The sequence below is a fragment of the Grampus griseus genome (assembly GCF_964374135.1).
Source record: "Grampus griseus genome assembly, chromosome: Y".
In the NCBI taxonomy this organism is placed as follows: domain Eukaryota; kingdom Metazoa; phylum Chordata; class Mammalia; order Artiodactyla; family Delphinidae; genus Grampus; species Grampus griseus.
Window position 1 is genome coordinate 17,156,282 of NC_139016.1, and position 17,644 is coordinate 17,173,925.

Sequence of the window (17,644 nt, forward strand, 5' to 3'; positions counted from 1 at the left end):
CAGGCGTAAACTCAGCCTGCCAAAACTCACATGCTGGTTTTTGCAAGTCCCTGCTCCATCACAGTCAGATACCCAATGGTTGTGCCCAAAAAAACTCTACATTGCCCACAGTGTGAGCTCAGATTACAGGTTCCCACAAAGCAACCCACAATGCTGAGGATAATGCTAATTGTCCCTCCTGGGTTCTTATTTCCCAATGGGGTAACCAACCAGAGGGTCAGAGGAACCTCTTCACATGGTGCTGCGTTTGACTGGGGGAAGTTTCCTCTTACCCTCTTAATGTGCTCTGTCTTGGTCTCAGATGCAGGGGTGTGCTTTAGGCTCACCTCCCCCCCACCATATTTTAGGATTCTATGTTGTCTTGTTCAGAATGGTTGTTAATTTTCCCAGTGTGGGGGAGCAAACTCAGGAAAGACCCATGTCCCAATCTTGGTGACATCATCTCACCTCCTGATTAAATTTTGAGGAATTTCTACTCATTCCCATACCAGCTACACAATTTTACATTTCCCTAAGCAATTTACAAGAGTTCTAATCTCTCCAAAACGTCATCTTATTGTTATTTTGCCTATTTCATTTTTGGCCTAGCTGGTATGAAAAGGTACCTCATGATTCTGATTTGCATTTCCCTAGAGATTACTAAAGTTTCATTTCCTACCTTATTACATACCTTCTTTGGAGAAGTGTCTATTCACTTTCCCAAAATTTTTACTGTTGTCTTTTTGTTGTTGAGTTGTAAGAGTTCTTTGTATATTCTGGTTAGTATAACCTTATGCAACATATGATTAAGAAATACTTTCTCTCATTTTATAATTAGCTTTTCATTTTCTAGAAAATGTTCTTTGATGTAAACTTTTGTAAATTTAGTTGTTGCAATAGAGGGGCTGACTCTCAGCATTTTCCAACCATTGTTCACAATATTTCTCTTGACCTCTATTGTTTAGTGATGTATCTGGACACTCAAGACAAATATTAGTTTTCTTCTAGGTTGTTCAACCAAAAAATAAAAATTTGCTGCTTTGCTTATGTAGACTTAGGTAAACACAATTTTTGGTTATCAAAAGATAATTGAATAAAAGACACTGAAACTCCATATACAGATATCCCTTACTAAGGTCATCTAAGACTAAAGAAATTCATAGTTTTTAAAGCCTTGGCAAAAGTTACACTACAGCTATCTTCTAAAACACCTACTTTAAAAGAAAAAAATAAGGTGTGAACCAAACTCTGGCTGAATAAAACGACTTCTGCCAGTCAGTCAGGGGGTGGTATCCTTTACCCCACACCCCACCCACTTATTTAAATGGTACAGTAATTACCTATGCTTCCAAGGCCTGAGAAATCAGCCATTCACAATTATCTTTTCAGTTGATTATTGTCATATGAAGTCACATTAAGTTAAAAGAATACACAGAGACAGTTAAATTAGTCATTACATATTTACTGAACCTTTAACAGAGTAGATGAAATAAAATTCACATTTATGAAAAATCTACAAAATGTCTTTGAATTGCAAAATAAGACTGTCTCAATTTTTTATCTTCAGGAAAAATGTAAGCTGTAAAAATAAAGCAGTGTATTTAGCACTTTTCAGTTTTTCATTTACAGTTTGAAAGAGGTAGGTAATTCTGCAACACCTGAGAAATGTATGGTGATAGCCAACTGTAATAAAAGTTTCAAAAGTAACTAAAAAAAATTGGTCTCATAACCACAGAATGTCTTCCTACACATCTCAAAATAAAATGGTAATTTATTCTACATCCACATTTTTTCTGTACCTTGGTATCCACTGCCACTATAGATTTTACAACTCTAGAAGATTCCATAAAATGGTGCAACGAGCACAATTCAACTCTTCACAACCTTTAAACTTTTCATCATCCAGCTAAAGTGTTTTCAAACAAGGGTTGAGGAAAAAAAGGATCATATAATAACAATTAGCCAGAGGAAGATTTCTTAAGGGAAACCAAATACATCCCAAACATAACCCAGAACCTTTGTATATCTCTGTATTATTTCACACAATTATCTAATATACCTAGCTACACCCAAAACAGTAGACTTAAATGTTGTCAACCACATTGCTTTCAGCCCAAGATTTACTTTCCACGGAAAACAAGTGCCACAAAGAAGTGTGGTGTGCCACACAACTACCTTAACATTAAATGTCAGGATCTTACATGCAGCAGGATTCTGGTGAAATATGATCAATCACATTAGTTTTAAGGTAAATTCTTACTTCTAACATACATGTTCATTTCCTCTCATAGAAGTGAGTCCAATATTTAACTCAGTAACTAAAGGAGATATTTATAAAAATTTGTTAAAGAACTTTATCTGCTTTTGTTAATTTTGGTAGGGTAGTTAGTCAATTTTCATGTACTTTGTTTTGCTTTCATGTACTGTATGGACCCTTGATCATCAAGGTCAGTGATGGAACTTTTTAAGTATCTCACATTCGGGGCTCTCTTTCCCATTATATAATTAAATTTTGAATCCATTTTAGATCATAAATGTGACAGGAACATATAAATAAGATTATTCAGCTGTTAGATATCAAACTAACAAAGTTAAATAAAGAACAAACTTCAGAAAACTTCCCCCTTCTAAATGCAAAGATCTAAATACTATTTTTTTTCTTCAATCATCTGTTCCAACCTGTAACTAAAGGAATACAAATATTTTTAATTCACATTCAACCTGTCTGTCCAACAACTTGCCTGAATATAATGCCTTCTCTACAAATGACATCTTCATTTACATATTCTGCCACAACTTTGAAGGAGTCAAAACTTGCAGTTATCTCAGTTTAAGTGATAAAAATATTATCAAAAACTAATCTGAATCAAATATGCTGTGTTTTTTCATATCACATACTGCACTTTTATTTCTACCTGGCATTTAAATGAGCTACTAGACAAAAGTAATCATCTTTATATTTTCTTTTACATTAATGAACTAGAATTTAAATTAGTATTAGTTTTTACAAAAAGGAACCATTATCAGACAAGTGTCAATTTAATTCTGATAAATATATGCAAGAGGCAGGGAGAAGGCAATGAGCAGATGAACCGATACATTCAAAGGAGAAGGCAATGAACACATACAGTCCAATGAAGGAAAAAGAAGGCAGATGTGTATAATACAGCTGTGGAAAAATGTATACATTAAAACAACACCTAACTGCTAAGCAGCCTCCTGTACCATGTAGTACAACAGCTAAGAAAATACAGATATGGTAGAAAAAGTAAGAAAATTTTCATCACAAAAGGAAGAGGAACTACTATAGAAAAGTTATATGCAAAATATATCTCTCATTACAGTGATCACACTTCATCTTAGTCAACTGAATCAATGCCCAGAAAAGATCATGTGGAGAGGATCTTTTAAGCTGCATTTTGTTTCATTTGTTCCTTTGGGCTTAGCCTTCAGGTTGCCTTCTGGAGCTCTTTTAGAGGAGGTGTTCAGCTCTTTCTTAGAATCAAGAGCAGTGCAGGGCTGTATCACAGGTGTTGCTGAATCTACATCCGCTGCTTTTACACAGACCTGCTCTTTCAGGATTTCCACCTTCTCACTGAGCTCATTTCTTTCCATCTGAAGAGCTCTGCACAGCTTCTCTAATCGTTCCAGTTTTATTTGAAAGGGCTTGTACTCTTTATCACGGACAGTTTTCTGGGGAAAAAAAGACAAAATTTATGGAACCTTCATATTTGGAAACACAAGTTAGGTTATTATGTACAAAACTAAGTTATCTGAGCCAATCTGTAAACTACTTTTTATCATTTCTTGAACACCACTATATTTAAATAGTTACAACTATTCGGGAGCAATGCAAAAATTAAATTCTCTTGTATTTCTTGAAAGCAAGCAAAATCCACTTCTTGACTTAATAAGTACTAAGTAGACTTAATAAAGTATTATGGAAATTCAGGATCTTAATTTAAAATGCTATAAGTAAGAAGATGAAAGTTCTTATTTCTACAAGTTTTCTTTCCTTCCACCACTTTTGAGTTCCAATATTTTCTCTTGTGAAATATTATAAATTACTCTTATCAAGTATATTAAAGTGAGAAAATTACTAACTGCAAATGAAATACATTTCAACCTTATTTACAGCAAACCAGACAAACAGTACAGTGTTGCCTTTTGTAAAATAATAAGTCAAGGTAGAAAAGCAGCTGATTTTGTGCTCTCTCCATAAAAAATATAAAGAAAGTTGTGTTTTCTGAAGAGCAGAGTCTCTCAGGTTGCAGCCTTCCAACGAGAGCATCAGTATTACCATAATACATGAAAGAAATGCAAATTCTTGGACCACACCAGATATTTAACTAATTAACTATGGGGGAACAGCACACCAGGTTTAACAAGTTTATTCTGCAAAAGTTCAAGTTTGCTATGGAACAAAGCCAAACCCAGATACTTTATAGCTGTCTACACCACAAACATGAGCTAACTGATTAAGAAAAAAAGTTTAAACGCCTCTCTCACAACAATCTAAATCACTGTATTAAAGAGAACATATAATCAAACCTACAGTTACCTAGCAAACCTTCATAAGTTCTAGCCTGCATTAATACTGAAATAAATGAGCATTTTCTATTCAGTCATGTAAAATCTTCTCACCTCTTCAGCCATTTGCAGAAGTGCTTTATTATTATTTTCCCATTTGGTACGCCATATTATCATTTCTTTTTCCAGTTTTTTAATTTTCTTTGTCATCTGTGAACCAACAAAATTGCAAATTTAAATTCTAAACTGCCTGACCCACCACAAAAACATTTTATAATGTTCTTCTAATCCCTCAACACTCACTGTACTTGTCTCACATGGCTGATAGCTATTTATATCTTTATAAAAGTGGCTGTGATGGTCTGTTACATGCAGAGCTAACAGAAGTCCCTATGGTAGAGCAGTAGGAACCAAAGTTGAGACCTGCATATTATGAGAAAAACATATTTGATCTCCTCAGTTTCACAGGAAGCAGCAGCACATGGAAACTTCAGATACCACATTCTGAACTCTCAATTAGGGTTGGAGTGCAATTCATTCCAGCTGGAGGTAACAAGAGATGAGAACTCCTTCTCCCCAAGTTGTATGAAAAAAGTGTCCATGTTCTCGAGTAACTCATCAGATTCTTGGAAGGACAGAGATTCACAGCCCCCAACAGATTTAAGAATCATAAGACATATTAGTATCAGAACTAGAGGCAGGATAACAAGTGATCACGAAAAATACTTTAATTATTAAATCCTTAGCTTTAATCATCCTCACAACTCACAAGACAGTTTTATTTCAGACTTTGTTAAAGATAAAATGATTCAAAAAATGACGTCCCATGCTACAAGATCTCAGTTTTCAGAAATTCAGAATAAGATTCAGGTATGCTGGTCTATCACCCTTGTTTCTAATAATACTTTATTGTTGGTCTGCACATTAGGTCTTTTCTAGGTAGAGATATTGAGTCAGGCACTGTTGAGGGAAACAAGGATAAGACAGAGCCAATGCCGTGTGCCACGGTATTTTAATTACCCACAAAATACCACCATGCAGTGAGACAAAGACTATGTGGCTTGAGTGCTGATCTGTAGTAACCTCTACAGCCACTAGCAGAGAGGAATGTGTTCCAGTCCAAAGGATTCTCCAGCAGGATAACAAATTTGGGAGTCCCCGTCTTAAACTGTCCTTCATCAAAAGCATACATGTGTTGGAGTCCAGCTGACACTTCCACTGTGTCCCTCGACCAAAGCCTCAACTGAGAGGACTGTCACTGAATTCTCCACATTACTGGGTGTAAAAATACCTGAAGGTGGTAAACAGAGCACTTAACATCGCCAAGCACTGTTTGAAATACAGCAGATACATTTATTACTTTCATTTTTAAGAATAAAGGAACAAAAAGGAATAGAAAGGTTAAACAACTGGCCCATGGTCTACAATAAATGACAACAATTATTGATCCAAGAAATGTGACTGCCAGGCATGTGCTCTAAACCACTATGTTTGTTAAGATTTAATAATAATCATGACTAATACCTATTGAACGCTTACAAAATTCCAGGCCCTACTGTTACTTATCCTCCATTGACCACCTTTTATAAAAAAATCCCAATTTTAAGGGGAAATGCCAAGCTAAACAGCTTGCCCCAAGGAATTCACACAACGCAAACAAGAGATCTCAGTTCCAGCATCCATGCTCCAAACCAAGGTACTCCCTGCTTATTTTGAGAAAGAGGCAGGTAACTATACACTTTAAAATTGTCCTTTAGCCCATATTCTGAACTAGAATGACCCAAAACATTTTTGTACACCAAACTTTAACTACTTTATAAATTTTATAAAGATGTCTCTCTATATTATATGTATAGAGATCAAATTTAAAAGACTAAAAACATTTTAGGCAAATAATCTACCAATGTTTTATGAAAGAACTGGGAGTGATCATCTGAAGTGACTCTTTTAAAAATCTACTCCTAACAACAATTCGCCTTTAGTACAAAAATTTAATTTTAAGAGTATTAAGATCATTAGCAACTTGGGGTAATTTCAGGGCAAAATTTCTAAATAAGCCAGCAGAGGATAAGAAAAGATAAAGTTAAGATCAGGATCAGACTCCATCCAAATAGTAATTATGCTTAAAATAACCTCTTATAAATTTAGTAGTGATATTCTACTAAAAATATGTAAATACCTTTTCCATTTCCTGCCTGAAGGTTGTAAACAGTTCATTGCTTTTTGCCATGGTAGTCTGGAATTCTTCAAACTTATCCATATAAACAGAAAGCTACAGAAAAAAGTATCAAATATTCTGAGTTCCAGATAAGTGACATAAAATCCCAAAGACTATCAAAATAACACAGTGTGGCGAAACATTAGTTACTTGTTATAAGTGATAAAAAATGAGGGCAAATGCATAATAAATCTTTGAGCAGACATAAATGGCTAAAATTCTTATAACTCACTGAAATGCACTGAGACTTACGAAATTTTGTTGGTCTAATGTAACTGTACATGTTTAAAATGTACATTTACTATAGCTCCATTTCACCAATATAAACTACAGTGGTATAACTACACATTTCATATAATTATAATGCTTTATGCACTACCCTTCTCCTTACATTTGTAAAACTGTTCTTAGAAAAGATCAATCTTTCAGAGTACAACCTGCATAATTATTAGCTTGATATCAAGGCTATGTCTTTCCGTACCTAAGCAGGAAAATACAACAGAAGTCAAAGAATAGTTTGGCTGAAGGAGAAAGAATTTAGTGGGAGTACAGTTGAGAAAAAGATCTTCGAAAAGAGGCAGAAACAACAATTTTTATTTTAACCCCTATCCTCAAGGAATTTTTATTCTAGCTGGGAAAATAATGCTAACTGACAAGACTAAAGAGAATACAGAATGCAGAGTCACCTTTTCCTCTTCCACAGAAAATGAGTTCAGTTGGGGAGGGGAGTGCTACTGTAATATAACTGTATTATCTTCAAGACGAGGAAACAGAGGTTCAGAAAATAAAGTGGTTTGCCAGAGAAGTAGAAAAGAATAAAAGATGGAGGACAAAAAAAGTGGCTTTTCCACTTTCATTAGTGCTATATTAGGAATATTAAATAGATCCATGTGAATAGGATGGGGAGGGAGTAGGATACGATGCAATGACACTTAAGGGAGATTAGAAGTTATGGCAGTTTTAGCATGGTCCATTTTTACTGAAAATGGAACATCCAAGTATCCTGTTCCACCTGAGAGTTCAGTGCTGGCCAATACTGTGTAGTTAGTAAGTGGTAACTACCATACACTTGAACTTATGTGCCTACATTACTAAACAGTGGTCAAGACACACCAGTAAGACTATGAAATCATCAATGAAAGCTGGAAACTAACATAGTAAGAACATACAATGAGACTAATACTTGGAAAGGACAGCCACATTTAGGGAGCAGGTGGCAGTAAAGAAAACTAATGATTAGATAGGAAATGTCAAAAAGTGACACGTCCCTAACAACAGAAATTGCACTGATAACATTACAACAGAATCAGAGCTGGCCTGTGAGCTTGGTAAATAGGTCCTCTTGGTGTCTCATCCTGGAGAAATTATCAATGACTCCCACATTAAAGACCATCTCCCAAAGCAAATACAGACTTTTTTATACACTCTCCACATCAATTCTCTTCTCCATTTATATGAATCACTGAGTATACAGGGATAATAAAGAAGGTAAATAAACTGGTAAAACTTTACAAGATGAGAAGCATAATCCTTCCAATATCTTTCCTTTAAAGCAAGGATGCAGCATCTGCTCCCGTTATTCTACACAAGGCAACCAAATTAGAAACTGGAAAGGACAACACAAGAAGGCTGAACTGAAAACCAGGGAGAACTCCAATTCTTTTAAAAAGAACAAACATGCAACCTTACCTGGAAGTGGACCTAACACTACACATACAACAAAATATGTACTTTCTACTGTTTTATTTTCCTCATAGGAGAAACTCAAAAGATACTGGAGAAACTATCCGGGATAGTATTGATAGAATGGGAACACTGAAAACAGTCTGACCAGACATACCAATTTGCCTGGAACTGAGGGGTTTCTTGGGATACAGGACTTCCAGAGAAAATTCCTAGTCAAAACATGATAAGTAAGTCACCCGAAGTGAAGAGGAAAATTTCAGGAGGCCAAAATACCTATTATTCAGTTCAGCTCTGGCTCTGGCTGGGAACCAGGAGACTCACAAACTCTGCTAACCTCTACTGTCAAGTTACCTGTTGTTTTAACTGTACTTCTTGCTGTTTCATTTCTTCAAACTTGTGCCTCGATTCTGTTGCTTCTTTTAATAGCTAGAAAACAGAAACATTCTGGCAAAACACTAGTAGTAATTACACATTTGACTAAAGTGTCAGATGGCCGAACACTAAGCCTCTCCTTCATTATTTTAACAAGAATCATGGGTCAGTGAAACATCCTATTACATCAATTGCCAATTATCCCTATCTTTGATCTGTTAAACCCTTGTTAATACTTAGGAATATAGAAATAATCTTTAAACCACTTACAGATAAAAAGTACCTGAGAGGCATAGTAAGGTTTATAAAACTCAGGGTTGGGCTTCCCTGGTGGCTTAGTGGTTGAGAGTCTGCCTGCCGATGCAGGGGACACAGGTTCATGCCCCGGTCCGGGAAGATCCCACATGCCACGGAGTGTCTGGGCCCGTGAGCCATGGCCGCTGAGCCTGCGCGTCCGGAGGCTGTGCTCCGCAGCGGGACAGGCCACAGCAGTGGGAGGACCGTGTAACGCAAAAAAAAAAAAAAACCTCAGAGTTAAATTGTTCTGTTATAGGTGAAAATAATCAGATGTCTACACTTCAAAGCAGAAAACAGGGTGATGAATCTTGACCTTATCTGGGTGGTCGAGAAAGCTCATTGACATCATGAGAGGCAAGATGAGGCAGGTAGAAAGTATGTGTAGCAAAGCAATGAAGACAAACTGGGTCTCTAATTACCTTTTTAAAAGTGGGGCAGATGAGTATCTAGTTAATACACCCGGGTTTTTAAGAAAATGGTACAGTAAATTTTCTTGGTAGGCAGCTGTGAAATTCAATCCTTGAACTTCTGAAATAATGTTACATACAGTGTAAATAAGGCTTAAAATATCCTCAAAGCAACCAGAAAGTATACTTATGTAATACGTGTATGTATGTACATGTGTTATATATGTACACACACAGACACATTCACGTACACTCATGTGTGCAAGCAGTTCATAGTCCACATTGAAAACAGCAACTGTATCTTCACTGTCTATGGCTTTGTACTGAAGGTCCATGCTGTAAAAAATGTATGTCTCTAAATCCTAGACTCATACTAAGGGTGAGTTGTTTACATCATGAGGGACACACAGGAATACTACTCATGGTATATGTATGCCATACCATGTTTACCTCAGTGCCTAGGCTACTTGAATGAAATGCTGGATGGAATAGTCCACATTACTAGAATCATTTCTCACTTTATTAATTTAAGTTAAGCACAGATGATTTAATTTATGTATGATAAATATGAGATTTCACTATGTTCACAATTGACAAGCAAAATAATCTGAGCAGACTCAAGGAACAATACCGTATGATTAGGAAATAGAGAATTCTGTTAAATTTCATCAGAAAGTTATACCAGAGTAATTAAACAGTTTACCTGCCTTAAACTTTTAGAAAAAATGTAACAGAGAGTGTAGGAGACCCATTTTTGGTGTGAAAAAACTTGGTGTGAAATTTAATTGCCCCTCACTCTCAAGGCCTAATTTGCCAATAACTGGCATAAATCTTGAACCTGGTGACTCACTATCTAAAAATCAAGACAACATTCTACATACAGAAAATCAAACATGTGCAGGTCTTTCCATTAAACTTGGTATGATAGTTCCAGTATATATTTTATATGAAAATTTCATCAGAAATACAAAACCAAATGTATTCTTACATTTCTCAATCTAGACAGTAAAAAAACAAATCACATGACCCAAGATCTACGTAAAATAATGTTGAATGAGTTTAAGAGATTTAAGTGGCTTTGGTAACAATTTTGACACTATAATTAACTTACCATCTCTCTTTCTCTTTGATGTTTGTCATCAGCTTCCTTTATGAGCTGTGTTGTTTGCTGAAGCTTGGCATCCACAAGTTGTTGTTGCAGTTCCTTGTGTTTGAACACTTTATCAATATGCTAGAAGGAAAATAAAATTTCTTCCATCACTTAATGAAAAAGGGTACACACTGGTGAGGGAAGTATATAACACAAGTTACAGTATCTTGCCTCCCTGTTGTTCCTACCAATACTATGATAGCTAACAACACTGGGTCTTTCTGTGCATATGCTTGAAGAAGAATCTATTTATATTACCTTGCAAACCACCCTACACCTACAAGAAATATCCCCTCTGACTACTTCCCCATACTTGTTCCTTGTTGGAGGTGGGTTATTACCATCAACAGTTTTATATATCCTATTTCTGCTCTATATTGAATATTAGGCTCAAACTATCAAGAAAAAGACTGAAAAGGAGCTCAAACTATTAAACCCATTCAACATACACAGGACTCCCGGACATTTTTTTCTCCTCATTAAATTTTCCAGAATTTCATACTGTAGGTAGTAGTATGTAGTACCATGGCATAATGGTAGGACTAGCCTGGAGTCATATCCTGGCTTAGTGGAGGATCTTGGACAAATTCTCCCCATTGATGAATCTCAGTTTTCTTAACTAAAAAGGTTGATAAACACATCTACCTTGCGGAGTTATTGTACAAATCAATGCAATGGTTAAACTAAGGGGCTTGGTGCCTGACACATTAGTAAACACTTGGTAAGAGAAGATGTCATATTTCCAAACTAAACTGTTAAGTGGCACTCATGTACAATAAAGTAATCAGAACATCCATCTCAGAGAAATAGTAACTCTCTTAGTTAAATAACCCATGTAAGAGAAAGAAAGGCTAATTGATAAGACATAACCTAATTAGCTTTTGAGGACTGTACCAGATCTGTCTTGAATTGCAGACAGTTTGATTATTAAATTATATTCTTACCCAAAGGAAGACAAAATTCTGTAATATCTCAAAAAAGATTTAGAAGTAATATGACCTGGACATACATTTTCCAAATTCACTACATTAATAGCCAGGTAGACTGTCATTCTTGAAAACAACAAAACATAAAAGACTCCTTTAAGAAAGTGCTGACTCTATAAAAATAAATACAAGAAAAAAGAAAATTCACTGCATAGGCTTAAAAATTGTCTCTTCAATAAGCAGAATCCAAGGAGAAAAAAAGAGAGGGAAACCTATATATTACAAAGACTTGCGACGTAACAACCAATCAATTGTTTAAGCCTTATTTGGACCTGATTCAAACAATCTTATAAAGTGGGAGATGGAGAAATGTAAACAGTGATAAAGTATTTGATTAGTTATTGTGAAATTTTTAGGTATGAAAATGGTATTGTATTCTGCTTCAAAAAAGTCTTGCCATTTCAAGATATGCATTTAAACAGTGGAGTGAAATTATATATCATCTTGGATTTGCTTGAAAGTAGATAAAAAATGTTACTAGGCACAAAAGTGAATAACTGCTGAAACTAACTGATGAATTCTACTTTTAATTTTCAAATTATGGAAGTTAGAAATCTGTTAAAAGATAGAAGAATGGTTTGGAAAATGCTCAAAATCTTAAAAATGTTTTCAAACACTATATAAAATTATAAATTGAAATAATCTGAAATTTGAAACTGCACAAATGCCACAATCTTTTTCTGTTGTTGTTGTAAAATACATATGAAGTTTTCCATTTTAACTGGAGATAATGTTTTTGAGTTAGCAATTTTTACCTGTTTGCATAAGGATCAAAATACATAAAAGAATAATATTTTACTAGCTTAAAGCACATTAAAGACAGGGTATGCACCCTTTGGAAAACCCAAATCCTCTCATCCTGCACATTTGACCTGTGAAAGTAACAAAACTTAGATGAGCAGGTTATCACCAATTTGCTTTTAATCTAGACACCACCCAACTTCCAGACTAGTTTGTAAAGTAATTGCAATGACCAGGTTCTGCAGCCACAGATCATTCCTATTAACTTTTTACTTCATTAAGTATACCAACAGGACTAGGTAATGGGTTATTTTCTTCTCCCAAATACAATATAGTAGGGGGAAAGCAATGGTACTGTACTGTACAGATTATTACAGAAGTCTGAGATATTCAGTGTTTGGGTGCCAAATATTTATTTATTGTTAGGTCAGATATGGGAAAAACTGTCTCTGTGCTAAAATCATATTCTTCCAGTACTACATGGGAAACAAGTACTACTTAACATGTCTCCTAGAAATTACCTTACATATCCAAATCCACTGACTCCTGGGACATCAAGTGATGATCCCAATTCAGTTCACATAGTGCCTAACCTTCTCCTAAGAAATCACTGACTTCCACTATAAATATGCATAAGTTCTAAAACTGTCCGGTGACAATAAAATTTGTAAGAAGTGGCACAAAGTTTTTGGAAATAACAAGATGTCTAAACACAGAAAACATCTTTACCTCCTCCCTCAGTGCATACTGTTCAATGAGCTTCTTCAGTTTCTCTCCCAGTTCAATATTTTCCTGGTGGAGTTTGGCGTTGTGTACATCATGTTGTTCTAGTTGTGCCTGGATTTCATTCAAAGTAAACTGGAAATGTGCAGTTGCTTCTTTACGTCTTTCTTCTTCTTCTCTTGCCTGCTGCATATTTTCTTCCTAATTAACCAAAATCTTTTGTTAATACTGTGAAACTATAGCGCAAATGCTGAAAAAAAAGATGTTGCCGCTATGTGGGTTCATATAATGCTGCCCAAAGTATTACTTCTGAACTAAAATCTTCTCCCTTCTGGTCTACAGCCAGAAAGCTCTCACTGAAAATCAAGCAGATTTTCCAAACTAGACAGAGTAATCATAGAAACACAAACTGCCCTGCTATAAATAAAGTGTTATCTGACCATCTACATAATCACTATACTACAGTACAAGTGAGGAGCCTGTCCACACAGTGTGCTTCTTCCACATTATTTTGCCAAATATCCTCCTCACTGGTTAAGCAGAGCATCTTCTTAGATCAGCCTCAAGTGATATATATCCCATTTAGCACCTTACTTTCTGAGTCACATTCCCTAAAGGGCAAGGGACAAATGGAATCTTTATTTTAAAAAGCTTACTTTCAACTCTTTCAAATGCCAGAAGACCTTTACCTAAACAATTATTAGTTCAGTCAAAATTTTGACCTGTTTTAAGAAAAAAAATCTACTTTTACTACATCTAAATCCAAGGTTTCAAAAGCAAAGGGAAAAAAAATACCCACACATTAGATGATTATTTCTTGAGTTGTCCTATATTCTAGGTCCTTGAGACTTTCAGAGATAGGGGTAATCAGACATCAACCATGCTCAATCAAAATCATACTCCAACTGTACCTCTTTATTGCTAAAGGCAGACATGTTCCCATTATAGGAGGTAGATTCTTTCTAGAGTCTACTCTTTGTCCTTCTTCCCCTACTGATACAAATTTTGATACCTGTTCCCTCTTCCTTCACTTCCTTTACTAATTCCTTTATATCAGCTCAGGTATGACTAGTATTCTGAAGTATTCAGCAACTAAATAGTTGAAAATGCACTGAGTAGAAAGCAAACTACCCAATTAACATCCATAGGAGAGCTCTGCCACATGCTTTTCCTTTAAACTCATTCTGACTCAAGTCTGTAAGTTTCTTCATTTCAGCCAAGCCATTTCATTCCTTATCCAGGGGAAACATGGTAATCAACTACATTAATGGTCAGAAGACTATGCGGCAGCCTTAAACTTCCTAAGCAGGGGGATTATTGACATAAACATCAGTACATTCTAGCTTCCCTGTGATCAAGTATGAGGTAAGGAGCTCTTCCTTGAATCTGAAACCAAATGTTAGATATAAAAAGTCTTTGATTTACAATGACATCACACACAGCATTAGCCCAAGCAAAATAAAAAGCAAGGTAGTTTGTCTCTGAGGACCCCACAGACTGGTCTGCTCAGGAACCTAATCTACCAGAGCAATTGTACCCAGGATTTATCAACCAGCACCCATTAATGTAACTAAGTCCCACTAAAGCAAATGACATAAGGATTTACTTCAAATACATACAGGGTAATTATAAAATCAGCCTAAGTACCTCCTGTAAAACAGAAAAAGAAACCAACTAACCTTTAATGTCTTATTGTGACGCTGAAGTTCCCTGCAAAGAGACTCTAGTTTGCTTCTTGCCAAGATAGCCTTGCTGTGTTCACTCTGCAACTGAACTTTCTCTTTCACGATCTGGGCTTGCTTCTTCTGCAGAATCTTCACTTGCTTCTGAACGTTCCTGCTCTCCTCCAGCTAAAAGTAATAAGCACTTTCTTTAGGTTTAGAAAGTAAAAACTTTTGAATTAAAACTGGAAAAATAGCAATTATAGTCATGGAACTTTTTCTCTTACTTTTTTACTCAGATGTCACAAGAAAGTACACAAATCATTTAATGCAGGAAGAAAACCAATTTCATTGTCTATTATTTTATTAAAAACTAAATCTCTTAAGAACACTTCTTATGAATCAACACTATCTAGAGTTTTATTTTTCTAAAAGAAAAATGTGAAACACACTTTGTTGAAAAGGGTAAGCAGCACTCAGGAGTCTTTGTGAGTAAAGAAGGCAATTTCAGAGTTAGAGCAAATTCTTCTGTTTTATGCTAACAGACATTTCAATAAAGCTTTCAAAACGAATGAACGTTCACCCAAATACTCCAAGTGCAAAAGTAACATATCCAAGAAACCTATCAAGTCTCCTTACAGGTAAAATATTTACAGCTACTAAAAACAGCTTTATTGAAATTCCTGCAGGGAAAAAATAATCTTGCTTTTGTATCTTACTATGGTCTATGAGCAGAGCACACTAATTTAAGTGTAGGTTAAACAGGTTCCATAGGTTCTATACAAATTATCTGTAACTAAACCTCTTTCTTTCCCCGTCCAAAGTTCTCACATACCAGAGGATTAGTATAATCTCTATTGTGCCTATTGTAATTATACTCTTCAATGGTAACAATAATTTAAAAAAATACTGGTACTGCATCTCAGAAGCTGATATATTACACTGAATTGATTAGGTACTGACGTTGAAATAATAAACATTAATAAACATTAATGATTAAAAAGACTGAATGAGCGTCCAGAAGATGGGCACAAATGCAATTAATTTTTTTGTTTGGTTATTTATTTATTGGCGCGTTGGGTCTTTGTTGCTGTGCGTGGGCTTTCTCTAGTTGCAGAAAGCGGGTGCTGTTCTTCTTTGCGGTGCACAGGCTTCTAATTGCAGTGGCTTCTCTTTGCTGCAGAGCACCAGCTCTAGGCGCGTGGGCTTCAGCAGTTGTGGCTCATGGGCCCTAGAGCGCAGGCTCACTAGTTGTGGCACATGGGCTTAGGTGCTCCACGGCACGTGAGATCTTCCCAGAGCAGGGATCGAACTCATGTCCCCTGCATTGGCAGGCGGATTCTTAACCACTGCACCACCAGGGAAGTTCCTGTATTTAATTTATTTGATGTGGAGACACTGACAGATTGATGGTTTCTCTATAGAAATATACTGCAGAGAGGTAGAGGGAATTTGAGGATTAATATTTAACAAAAAAGGTATCATCTCACTGTGGCACTTTTATAATACTAGAGTGACTGTGGAGAAACAGGTATTAAAATGATCTTCAGCGATGAAGATCCAGTTGCATTTTCATCTGCCTAGTTATATTTTTGGATACCCAGAGTTGGCATTACACCACGCAGGTGGAATGAACAAAGGGGATAAGGAGTATTTCCAAAGAGAAATACTGATTATGATGATGTATGAAACCTAAGGGAAAAAAACAGACATAAAGACAGAAGGTGGTATGGGTAAAGACAAAGCAGAGAATGTAGAGGTGGCTACAGCAGTTACAGAAAACAACTGCAATGGGAGTACTTCAACAGGTATGCTGCACCAATGGTTACAGTCTGAATAGAGTATCTTTTGACTTTTCACCTCTGGAGCAGAGGACAGCCAGGGAGGGCACAGTGATGAGGTAGTCAGGAACAAGAAGCTGAAGTGACATCAGGGAAGATGGCACAGTGGACAGAGCCAGGAATCTGTCTCCACATCTAGACAACAACTACACTGACAGAAACTGATATAATTATTTTGGAACTCTGAGGTCTATTCAAAGGCTTGCAATTTCCAGAGAAATACTTGGTCAGTAAATTGTAATTAATTTTGGTTCATTTAAACCAAAAGCAGTGTAGTAGTACTTATTCTTCCACTCCACAGCGCCATGGCAGGCGGCCATACTAAAATTCTTGGAGCGACTCACATGAGCCAGGGTAGGCAATGAAGACTCAGTCCTCCAAATGTCAGGGATCTGTGTTCTGACTCTGGATTTATAAATACACCTGATCATAAAAGGGTAGACACAGAGGTGGGCCACCAGTGTTGCAAACACCTCCATGTGAAGAAGCATGTAGGGGACTGAAGGAAACAGGATCAATTTTATTATTTTCCCCTTCATTTATCCTTTTTTATCCCCTTTGAAGAGACATTAAGCACTAGAACATGCAAAACCAACCCCATTTGGGGAAATTTAGAAAGTCACCATGCAAGTCTAGGATCAAAGATGACGTGAGAAGACCTTAGATTTGCATCACAGGCTGATCTCTAACAAAGAGACACTCTACAACAATAACAAAACAAAATTAAACAAAACAACAAACCTTGGTAAAGAGAGAGAATCTCATATCCAGAACTACCACACCGTAAGATTCAAATGTCCAGTTTTTAACAACTACAAAAAAATCAATAGGCATACAACAAAATAAAGTATGGCCCATTCAAAGGAAAAAGACCAATCAAGCAAATTGCCCTAGAGAAACACCAGATGGTAGAATTATCAGAGACTTTAAAATAACTGTAGTTAAAATGCCTAGAGTTAAAGAAAGATGCAGACAAAGTCAGGAAACAATGTATAAGTAAAATGGAAAAATCAATAAGGAGACAGAAACCACAGAAAGGAACCGAAAGAAAAA

General features: G+C 36.0%; 1 protein-coding gene across 3 annotated transcripts in view; it reads right to left on the minus strand.

Moving 5' to 3' along the window:
* Positions 1 to 1,425: 1,425 nt before the first annotated feature.
* The window catches only part of LOC309817744 (gamma-taxilin-like), a 60,991-nt gene continuing 44,772 nt past the window's right edge, over positions 1,426 to 17,644 (minus strand). The window contains exons 4-10 of one of the 3 annotated variants that reach the window (XM_082647021.1): positions 14,769 to 14,939; positions 13,096 to 13,290; positions 10,601 to 10,720; positions 8,765 to 8,839; positions 6,689 to 6,781; positions 4,624 to 4,719; positions 1,426 to 3,672 (exon numbers count right to left, since the gene is read on the minus strand). In XM_082647021.1, the coding sequence (XP_082503147.1) occupies positions 3,352 to 3,672; positions 4,624 to 4,719; positions 6,689 to 6,781; positions 8,765 to 8,839; positions 10,601 to 10,720; positions 13,096 to 13,290; positions 14,769 to 14,939 (1,071 nt within the window). In that variant the 3' untranslated portion in view covers positions 1,426 to 3,351. Of the gene's footprint in view, positions 3,673 to 4,623; positions 5,801 to 6,688; positions 6,782 to 8,764; positions 8,840 to 10,600; positions 10,721 to 13,095; positions 13,291 to 14,768; positions 14,940 to 17,644 lie in introns of all 3 variants that reach the window. The other 2 variants (XR_014296243.1, XM_082647022.1) reach the window with 2 other exon arrangements.